At 29.8% G+C, this 12022-nt stretch overlaps 1 protein-coding gene across 1 annotated transcript; it reads left to right on the forward strand.

Moving 5' to 3' along the window:
• The first annotated feature begins 644 nt into the window (after positions 1-644).
• LOC115699151 (plant cysteine oxidase 2) lies at positions 645-4036 on the forward strand. Its single transcript, XM_030626399.2, has 5 exons — positions 645-1588; positions 2356-2474; positions 2583-2751; positions 3133-3351; positions 3439-4036. The coding sequence occupies exons 1-5, from the start codon at positions 1369-1371 to the stop codon at positions 3567-3569; spliced, it is 858 nt and encodes a 285-aa protein (XP_030482259.2). The 5' UTR covers positions 645-1368; the 3' UTR covers positions 3570-4036.
• Positions 4037-12022: the final 7986 nt, after the last annotated feature.

Consider the following 12022-nt stretch of genomic DNA (forward strand, 5'->3'; position numbering starts at 1 on the left):
TTTTCGGACAAGTACTCATGTATACTACAAAAACAAATATAGAAATTAATATTTAGAAATAGATTCTCTAAAAAAAAAGCAAACTATATCACAAAACTTGCAATTAATTAATTTTTGGAGATCACATTTGATCTTTCATTACCATATCACCAAATAAAATCCACAATGTTTGGAAATGTTTCCTTTATTTATTTAAAAAAGATAATTAAAAAAAAAAGTTTGACAAAAAAGTACCACATTTGGGATTTTACAAACAACGTAAGACTAAAAAACTTTGTTCAAAAATAAATAAATAAAATAAAAAAGAAAAATTAGAGTTAAAAAAACGCCAATAAAATTTTTGCCCCGCGCCCTTCAATTTTTCAAGCACTTAAAAGTTTCTCCCAAATTACTAAGATTTTATTTAATTTTACTAATTTGACGAATGTCCATATATTAAATCATGCCTCCCCACACTTTGATAATTATCAAATTATGCCTTCTAAATATGGACCAAATCGTACTTGTTGAATTTTCATCCACGTCCAATTTTTGTTAATATACTTAGAAAAAAATTCTTAAATTTAAGAATCTCAATAATCTGGAGGAATTTTTAACAACATACAAAATTTGAGAAAATAATTTGATACATGTTAATGTTTTAGAACAAAATTCCTAATTAGCTAGTGAGGGGGGAATGTGTAAAAGTTCTGAAATTTAGGGGCAAAAAGAAAAGAGGGGGAATGTGTAAAAGGTCAGAAATTTAGGGGCAAAACTAAGAAAATGAGAGAGAGAGAGAGAGAGAGAGAGAGAGAGAGAGAGAGAGAGAGAGGGAGATTTATTGAGAGGAAAATCCGCTGTTGGAATAGCCCACTGGAAAGGGAAGCATGGCCCCTGGTTTTCTCTCCCGAAAAACCAACTGTATTTTGCTTTCAGCTAACCCTAGGTCTTGTATTTGTCCCCCTTTATACCCCCTTCTCACAATCCTCACCCACCATCATCAACAGAGATACCAAATTTCACATCTTTGTCTTCTTTTTACTATCTCTTCTACATCTGTACAAAACCCTACTAGAAAACGGTACCCCCCTTATCTCTCTAACTCTCTCTATACTCAACCTTTCTCTCTCTATATTTTTCTTCCCCTGGCTATTACCGGGTTGTTTCGAGCTTTTGTTTCGTACCCCAGATAGGAATTTGAAATTTTTGTTCGTTTTCTAGTTGCCCCACCCACCAATCGTAATTTTCTCGGGAAAATCCTGGGTTTTTGTTATTTTTAGGGGGTCAATACCTGAGATCGTTAATTTTGTATTGGGTTTTTTCTTCATTTTAATTAATTAAGGAAAGAACAGAGAAACAAAGTAATTAAAGCTGGAATTTTGAGTGTGAATGGGGATTGAGACGGCTCTGGCTGATCGGAAAGGAAAGGACTTTTGTGAATTGCCGAAAGTGACGAATTCAAATAACAAAACCAGGAAGAGCCGGCGGAGACAGAAGAAGATGTCGCCGGTTCAGAAGCTATTCGAGACTTGCAAGGAAGTTTTTGCCTCTGCTTCAACTGGGATTGTTCCTCCTTCTGAAGATATTCAACGCCTTCGTTCTGTTTTGGGTATGCTTTACTCACCCATTTCTTCCATTCAAAATCTTAAATTAAGCTTTCCACAGAAAATTTAAGAAACTGTGAATATATTTGTCAATGTGGGTTTTGTCTTGGGATTTGATCTTACCATAAAAAATTGATGCTTTAGATTGAGGGTTTTACTTTTTGTGGTTACAGATTTTGATTGGGACCATAATTCTTGATTAGTAGTATTGATTTATCTCCAGCTCAAATTTTGGTTTCATCTTTTCACTTTTGTGATTATTCACTTTATTTCAATTCGGATTCTCTTTCTTATGGTCTTGTAGCGTAAACCTTTTCTTTTTTAATATATCTCTGGCTCTCTTAATATGATTCAATGCATTTATATATTCTTTTATGTTTTGTAGGCTATATACATAGCATATTGTATGTGATATCCTAGGTACCTGGCTGTTCTGATTAAAAAAATACCTTGTTTTGTGTGTGTGTCTGTTTTCTCGTACACTATCCTTAACCAATTTTTTAATAGAGATATATGCTTATGAATAACAAAACAAAGATTTTTAATTGATATTTTGTGGATGTGCACAATAAACACAATATATAACTGTTTTTTATATCACTACTCTCATTTCATAGGGGGAAGGGGTATGAACTCTGTTTCGCTTGGGCATTCAGATTAGGCTTCATTTTCTGTTTTCCCTTTTGGTTTTTTGGTGTAGCTATCCAATGGTGAACAAATTTATGAAAAGCTTGTTTGAGCTTTATGCTTATAAGTTTAACTATTATGGCAGATGATATGAAACCTGAGGATGTTGGCCTGACTCCAGAGTTGCTTTATTTCAATCCCTTGTTAAGAAGCAGAACACCAGCAATTACTTACCTTCACCTCTATGAGTGCGAAAACTTCTCTGTAAGTGAATCCTATTCATGGGAAATCACTGTGGAATAATGAATATACTCAGTTGTTTCTTATGTTTGTTCATGTATATCCTCTTATTTTATTGTTCTCCTATTGCAGATGGGGATATTTTGCTTGCCGCCATCGGGTGTCATTCCTCTCCACAATCACCCTGGAATGACAGTTTTTAGCAAGCTCTTATTTGGGACAATGCACATCAAATCGTACGACTGGGTGGATGATGGTCCTAGTAACACATCGGCGGTGGCCAATGGGGATTCTGCACCAGGTAACTTAATCATATATTGCTGTCATCTTTTCAAATTGTTGATGGAATGTAGGTGTTTCATAAGTTGTTGTACATGCTTGGAGACTTCTTCTGTATCCCTTTTTAGCTTATGTTAAGTAGTTTAAATAAGTGAAATAAGCATACTTGTTTCATCATTTCTTTTTATAAACTGTAAGTTTTCAGTGTTTAAACTTCGGAACTTGTGATTTGAGCATTGAGCTAAAGTGTTGAATATAGATATACACGATAGCACAAGTCATCTGCTGAAAATAATATTGTTTTTGTCCGAATTTTCGATGATGTCCTTTCTATATGTTTGCCGAAAAGAAGAAAAAAGAAAAGGTAAAATGTTGCCTGAACGTACTCTGGTTTGTTATGCAGACACCACTCCTAATGCCCAGTTGGCAAAAATCAAGGTTGACTCCGACTTCACCGCCCCTTGCAACGCTTCCATTCTCTATCCAGCCGATGGAGGCAACATGCATCGCTTCACAGCAGTGACTGCGTGTGCTGTGCTAGACGTACTCGGTCCCCCATATTCCGACCCTGATGGCCGACACTGCACGTACTACCATGATTTCCCATTTTCAGAGTTTTCAGGTAAATCTTTTTACACTGAAGGCTCAAAAGTGTAGGAGAAAAAGTGTTGTCCTAACTCTCATCCATCGATTTTGCATTGTAATTCAGTTGAAGGAGTAAAATTGCCAGAAGGGGAAGAAGAGCAGAAGGAAAATTACGCATGGCTGCAAGAGAGGATTTTACCTGAAGGCTTAGCCGTCCGTGGAGCACCGTACACAGGCCCAAAGATAGTCGAGTAATGAGAACTGTATCACCCCCACATTTCTACATCATCGATTTCCATCACCTAGAAAATATCCCAATACCTTCTTGTCCAACCATCTACATATCTTGAAATTTCCTTAGTTCTTTCTGTTTTTTCCTTTCCTCTTCTTTGTGGGACATGAAGCATTACTCATTGGGTTGTTCTTTCTCCTTTTTTTCTCCCCCACTCTACAGTCATTGTACATACTCAGAAAAAAGAAAGAAAAAAGAAAATGAGTAAGCGTTATAGCTAATAGTTGCACATCAGCAAGAGTATGAAAGTGCATTGAGACTGTTTTTTAATTTGCTTATTTTCAAGTCAGCTTCATTGTTACTCGAAAGGGATACTAATTCTTTTTCGTACATACTCTATAATGGAAAAAAGAGAGAAAAAAAAGGGTATTAAAGGAGTGTCTATTGTACTTCTCTGATTTGTATGAAGATCATATTCCAAAGTCAAAAATCATTGCCAGCTCTTTATGTATAGTACTATTCATCTGTTTATGCTATTAGAGTTTAGAGACATACAATACAATCTCCCCCAACTACCCCCAAATGGGGTTTAAATAAGTCTAGGGGTGACCCCACTTGTAAGAAGACAAGAAAAACATTAAATAAGAACAAGTTGGTCAAATAGTCAATTTCCCATGTTGTTTTTGCAGTAATGGTATAAGAAAGTGTGACTCATTGCAAGAATGAATGATTGAATGAATGACAAATATTTGAATAAACACAACTTGGTTTGGTTTGGTTTGGTTCCCAATGAATTGGCGGATGTTTTTGTCTTTGTATTTGGAGACAAGAAGAAGGAATATGATGGTCACGGTTGATGGGTGTCGTTTTGATACCTAAACGCAATGGTATAGTAAAAGTCTGTTATAACATGGAATGAAAACACTAACACATTCTCAAAGCCTTAGTGAAGCTATAGCTAGGCCTAATATATATAGGCAATGAATGTGTATTAGAGGCTTATTTGATGTATTTTGGTTTCAATAATTAAAAATTAACCATAGTGTATAATTCAATATTGATCGAGTATTATACATTTTGATTTAATAAATTGCTAATTATTTATAACACGGCACAGTATGGACGTGTTGCAGACCTGTGTGTGTACTATCCCAATGTAAATGTTGAGTTAAGATGAGGACAGTGCATGCATGCATGTTTTTTTGGGTTAGAGCCCCCACTTCAAGATAGTAAACGTTATAAGCCTAGCTATATGGGTCTTACTTTTGAGATTGATAGAGGCTATATAGTAGAGGTTATTATTATTTGGATTATATTCAGAGAAAGAGGGAGACATACTTTAACTGTAGTATTACTTGTTGTGTAGTACTTTTATCTTTATCCAGCGTTGGAGTCATGCATGCATGCATGCATCTGTGTCATACTTATCTTTTCCAGCTTTGGGAGTTGGCTGGCTTGGCTTTCATATTTGTCATGCTATTAATAATTATATTGATTAATATTATTAAATAATCACATCATTAATTTTTAAAAAGATGCAAAGGCTGTAATGAAAATGACACAATAATTGAATTTACTGGTTGTAGCAGTAAAGTACTGACTCAAAGTGAATCTATATATACATATTTCTACATCTTTTATTTGTTTAAATTTTTTGGACATATATAATTTATTTATTGTACGTGTCTAAGTCCATTAATTTTTACATTTTTATAAACATATATTGTACGAGTTGTATTACACACATAATTAATATATAGGGACACGATATTTTATCCATTGTAATGGCATGAAGTTTGATTGATTAATAAAATTCCATTCTTTAAAAAATAAAATATTTTTAATTGTGAATTTTCAAGTTGTCTCATATTTACTCGGGGATGCATGGAACTATTAGTCACAGACTTAACTGATGCTATTTCTTGATGCCAAAATATGCATGCAAATAAAATATTATTTTTTTACAGAAAAAAATTCCAATTATTTTCAAAATAATCATTTATATATAAATTTAGGAAAATAATATTTTGTATGGGAAATTTGATTTTTTTTATGTATGATTTAAGGGTTAATTGGTTAGGAAATCTTAAACTATAAAGTAATTGTTGGAATATGCCCACTTTACCTAAATCCTAAAACAACCTCTCTCAAAATCCCACACCGTACCTATTCTCTCTCCTTCCCTTTATTCTCTCTGTTCGTCCCAACCCAGCCGTCCCAACCCCGGCCGAAACACCAAATTGTCTCAAACGCCGGCCACACACGCACGGAGGAGACCCACCGGCCCACGGTGCTCCCCCACCGACTCACGGCGCACCACCACCGACCCACGATACCCACGACGCACCACCACCTTTCTTTTATTTTTTTTATTGATCTTGTTTGTGATTTTAGTGTTAAAGATAGATTTTGTTAGATTTAGGTTTTAGAATCTCATATCTGTGATTTTTGGCAAGGTTCGATTGGGTTCGATAGGGTCGAATGAAATTGTGAGTTTGCGAGGTAGGAGACGTAGGTCCGATGGGTCTGATATATAGGGTCCGATGGGGTTCGATAGGGTCGAATGAAATTGTGAGTTTGCGAGGTAGGAGACGTAGGTCCGATGGGTCTGATATATAGGGTCCGATGGGATTCGATAGGGTCGAATGAAATTGTGAGTTTGCGAGGTAGGAGACGTAGGTCCGATGGGTCTGATATATAGGGTCCGATGGGTCCGATTGTGTCCGATGTGGTGTCCGATGAGGGAGTCCCATTGTGTAAATGAGTGTGATGTAAATGGGGAGTATTTTAGGAATATCATAAAAGTTGTCATATCCTACAAATATTAGTTATTATGTATTTAGGAAAATTTCTTTAACTAAATGTAAGCATACAAAATTAAATTTTCCTTTTGTATTGAATCTCCCATCTTTGATAGACTCTCTTACTGGTTATATAATAAATTTATATAAATATATTGAAGTTGTTGTAATAGGAGTATTGTTATATATAAAGTATCAGTGGTGTTTAGTATTGTTTAGAATTATCGTTTTGTTATTGGTTAACGATATTCTATAAAAGTTAATGTATTAAATTATATGTAACTTGATACTTAATTGTACTAATAACAATATACACGTTGTACTGTGTTAGGCACCATTAGTACCTTTTAATAATTTTCTTGTAATAAGTATCTCTTAAGATTATTGTAGTACTTAAACTAAGCTCATTGACCAAATCTCATTAACCCATAACCCACAGCCAAACATGTATTTAAAGTTGCGAATTTAGATTAGCTAGCCTCTTTCAAAGTGTGTTTATAATCAATATGCAGTCTATTAATTAGGCAAAGCTATGCTTTTATTACTTTGGTAACTTTCATAAACTAATAGGACTTATTCATTAAAAATATTAGTGGGAGAGTCGTCTCATTAGGGTTGTTTAGGTAGTTACTTTGTTCTTGTCTTGTTTTTCCTTAACTTCCATATATAGCTGCTGCTGCTGAAGATGTATATATAGAAAAAAAAAAAAGAAAAAATAATAAGATATATGGGGTAAAAATTTACAATTTTATTATCACACGAAATTTTTTATAAAAATATTATTTTTTTATGAAATAACTGTAAAATAATAAAATAAAATAATTAAAACAAAAGTAAAACAAAACTGATGCTCTCACCAATTTTTTTTCCCAATATATATAATTAAAACATGCTATAAATATATATATATAAAGATAAGGTGTGTTAATAAATATAGTGTTGCATGTTGGAGTTAATTAAGTGTTAATGGTCAATGGTAAGACATCATTATTGAATAGCGGCCCTCCGAAGGAAGAAAGAGTCAACATGTCTTCGCATTACTCTTTAATTTTTAGATTTAATACTAATTATTTATAATATATATTTGCCTAAACTAATTATTTTATTTATATATGTTTACAGCTACTCCTTCTTATTCAAGTCATCTTTAGTTTTCAAAAGTCATTTTACTTGTATATATATTGTATAGTTGTATTTGCAAGCTAATTAAGTACTGTTCCATATTTTTTTAGTTTTTTATTATTAATATGAAGAAGCTATAAATATTTATATATGAGTAATTTGTAATAAAAATAGTTAAGTTTAATTTTTAATTGTAGATAAATATTTAAGTTTAATTTTTAACCGTAATAATACTTTAGTTATATTTTTAGAACTCCGGTAAGTACCTGAACGTTAAGTGTACCACGCAAAAGTTCCCGATTGGTCAATGTCGTTAAATTTTAATTTTTAATTTAAAAAGTAATTTAAATATACCAATAAGAAAATAACATGTGTATAATCAGGGCCGGCCCTGAAAATTTATGGGCCCAAGACGAATTAAATTTTGGGGCCCTAAAAAATATATCAAAAAAAGAGTGTCATGGGATTTGAACCCATGACCTTGGACATTATATCCCCCACCTCAACCAACTAAGCTATAAATATTTGTTGTTTATATTACACTTAAATTTTACTTAAATAAAAGCCTAATAATTTTTTTTTATTTTTTTATTTTGGGCCCCCGGAAAGTGTGGGCCCTAGGCACGGGCCTAGCCCGCCTATGCCTAGGGCCGGCCCTGTGTATAATAACTTGATACGAGGGCCGACCCTGAGTATAGGCGGGCTAGGCCTGTGCCTAGGACTCACCTAGCCCAGGGGCCTAAAAAAATATTTTCCTTTTAAAATTATACAATTTTTTATTAATTTTGAAAAATACCATATTTTTTTTCTAAATAAAGGTCCAAAATAATTTTTTTCTATGGCCCACTAAATTTTAAGGCCGACCTCGCTTGATACTGAACAACTATAGGTACATACGGAAGTTTTAGAAAGATAACTTAAGTATTATTACCGTAAAAAGTTAAACTTAAATATTTATTTACAATTAAAAATTAAACTTAAATAATTACGCCGTAAATTATTAATATATATATATATATATAAGTGGTCCAAAGTGTATTAACTAGCTAGATATAATTAAGCTACATGTCATTTGATATTAACTTGTCAAAATTTATATTTATCTTGTCTAAATTTTAACTTAATTTATAGCTCAATCACTATTAGCCCTAGCTAGAGAGAATCGAATTTGGGCAGCTGGATACTAACCATCTAGTATGTTTTCACAAAAATATTATAATATATATAAATTATTATTATTATTATTATTATTATTATTATTATTATTATTATTATATATATATATATTGGTTAAATATTATTTTAGATTTTATACTTTGAAAGAGTTATTAATTTGAACTCGATTTTTTAAATGATAAAATAAATCTTGTATTTTTTTTTTTAAAACGAAATAAATAAGACCTTATCAAAATAAAACTTAATAATAACATGATCTAAAAGTGTTATGAAATAAAACTTGTTACATTTTCTACATCCGTTTGTTCTAAGAATTGTTTTAAATTTAATTGATTATATTAAAAAATATTTGTCAAAAATTGAACTCATAACCCTACTTTTATAATTTTGAAAAATATAGGATTTATTTTGTTATTTAACAAAATAAATAGTTTAATCAATAATTTTTGCATGACATTAAATCTGATTTAGATGCAAAATTTTAAAGACTAATTAAACTATATTGACTTTTTGTAGCTGACCCTGATACAATTTATGCAACATCATTTGTGTTTAATTATGTATATTATTATTTTGATGATAATAAATATATATAATTACTTTTTTACAATAATTAGGAAAGAATAAGATCAAGTGGTTTTTCTAGTCACTAATCATTATTCCTTTTCTTTTTCTCTATCTCTGATCTTTTTGTATTTCTTTCGTCATTTGGATTAATTAATTTTTTTTACACACAGTTGAATAAGAAATAATACAAGACAATAGCCATGACTATATATTATATTAGTTATAATAATAAATTGACCAACAGATCAACTAAAGTTAATTAGCACAGCTTAATTAATCAATTAGTTAATTAAGCTCAAAACAAAAGAGATGAGATGACTAACATGTTTTAATTAAATATAGTTAGGTGTGTGTGTGACTCTGTGGCCAGAAAAAGTCAAAATAGTGGGGATAGGATCTCAACATGTTAATACAAACTTCTTCAACAGCCCTATTAGATCCTCACTATTAGACCCTCACAACTCATATTGATCGATATATTTGGTTGTGTTTTTTTTTTTTTAAGTAATAAAATGTAATTAATTGTGAGACCAAACATGGTGATTTTAATAATTGTTATTAAGCATTTGTAACTCTACGTGGGGCTAAGACTAGACTTGGATTAAAGCGAATTAGGTCTGCGTTTAGGATCTACTTAGTTTATGGATAAAAAAAAAATATATTTTTTTAAAATATATATATATCTTTTAATAATTTTCAAAAATACTACATATTTTTAAATAAAAGACCTAATAATTTTTATTATCCTAAGACCTACCAAATCTCAAGGTCGGCCTTGCATGTGATTATTCATATATAATTTACAATCTCTCGTTTCCAAACCATAATTAATTAGTTCGGCGTGAATAATTTGATCAACCTGGACCATTTTCAATTCCCAAGTTTGGTGATAGTTTTTGAATTCTCTACGTTGTTAAACTAAACTAATCTATATATTTTTTTTTTATATACTTAATATATATATATTTTTTTTTTATGAAATATCAATATTTGAGAATAAATTTAAATAAAATACTGATATTAATTTAATATTATTTTGAATTTTTTTATTATTATTTATGGATTATAAACTTAATAAAAGAAAAAAATTACTAAAAAAATGAAAAATTAATTAATTAGAAAAAGTTTACAAAATCCAAAATAATATTTATCCTAATTATTATTAAATTAAAATATATAAGATTATTCGACACTATTATTATATTCTTTTCCATGTCTCATTATTTAATAATGCCTCCTTCCCTCCCTTCCCCATGGATCTCATATACCTTGATAATTTACATTTATCAATTTTTTAATTGCAATAATCTTAATTAAATGGATGAAATTTTGTGTTGTATTTATGATGAGAGAATAATGAAGCCACTATTATATGAGAAGTCATATATGGTAATTAAACAAACAGATGCAGAGATATGTACACATTGGACCTAAGTAAAGTGTTGAGTCTTAATCTAAATCACTAATATTTAAAAACATTTTATATCATTAATAATTTACATGTAAAATAATTAAAGTGAAAAACGAAGACAAATTTGTTTTTAAATAAATAAAATGTAACAGTCGGTATTGGGTGGTTTATGATGAGCACATACAATTTATAATAAATATGCATAAAAATTAAGGATAAGATCATAGTTTGTTTTAATTGGATAACAAAAACATTTAACTATAAATGTATATTATTATAACGTTTGTGACATGTTGAAAAGTCCAAAACCCAGGTTGCTATATATTAACATTTATATATATAAATATGTAATGACTGTAATTACTACTGCACCATATGCAAATAGAGTGTCCAGAATCATCTTATATATATATATATATAAAAATTTAAATTTGAAAAGAATTTTATTACAATTTTTTAGTTAATTTTTATAATCACATGATCCGAAATTACATTATAATTTTTTTTTAATTTTTTTATTCATTATAATTATAATATTATTCCTGTAAATTTTTTTAAGAAATTCTAAATGGTGTACAGTATCGAAAATAAAATTTTTAATATTTTAATATGTGTTTAGAAAATTTTAAAAATTTAGATGAATGATAATGTTGTAACTATAACGAATACCACTATAAAAAAATATATGTCAAGTATGTATTTTTAAACACGAAAGTTAACTAAGAGATAATTATAATAAAAGAACGATAATAACACTCCTCAAATTTAAATTATAAAAATAAAATAATTAAATATATAATTTATTAATTATTTGTTAAATCATATGGGTTTGGATTTGGATACTATAATAATATTCTATGCAATATAAGTTGACGAGAAGATGAAGTAGTGCTAATACATTTAGTATACATTATAATTATTTAGAAATACAAATAGATAGATAGATCGAAAAAAAACATATTTAATATATATGAATAATTAATATATTAATTATATGATGAAATTAATTATTTTTATATATAAGGGTCAATGGAATTGAAAGCTATATATTGACTGCTGACAATAAATAAAGACATCAAGCTACTATTCTATTTCCCTATATATAGACCCTTTTGATATTTGTTAGAATTTGTAATGTGATCGATCGATCTAGCTGTTGATCAATAAAGAAAATTGTAAGAGTGAGTATTCGATCTAATTTAATTTTTTATATTATTCTAATGTAATTTGATTTATTTAGTAATTAAAACTTGAAAAATCTAATTTAATTAAGCTTCAAAGGTAATTGGATTTCAATTCAATTTTTAATATTAATTAAAAAAGATATTTAAAAACAAAACTATACGTGAATAATTTAAAGAGGTCTATAAAAAATTTAAAAGTAATTAAAATTCTTGCT

This window comes from Cannabis sativa, chromosome 8, assembly GCF_029168945.1.
Source record: "Cannabis sativa cultivar Pink pepper isolate KNU-18-1 chromosome 8, ASM2916894v1, whole genome shotgun sequence".
NCBI classification, from domain to species: Eukaryota; Viridiplantae; Streptophyta; class Magnoliopsida; order Rosales; family Cannabaceae; genus Cannabis; species Cannabis sativa.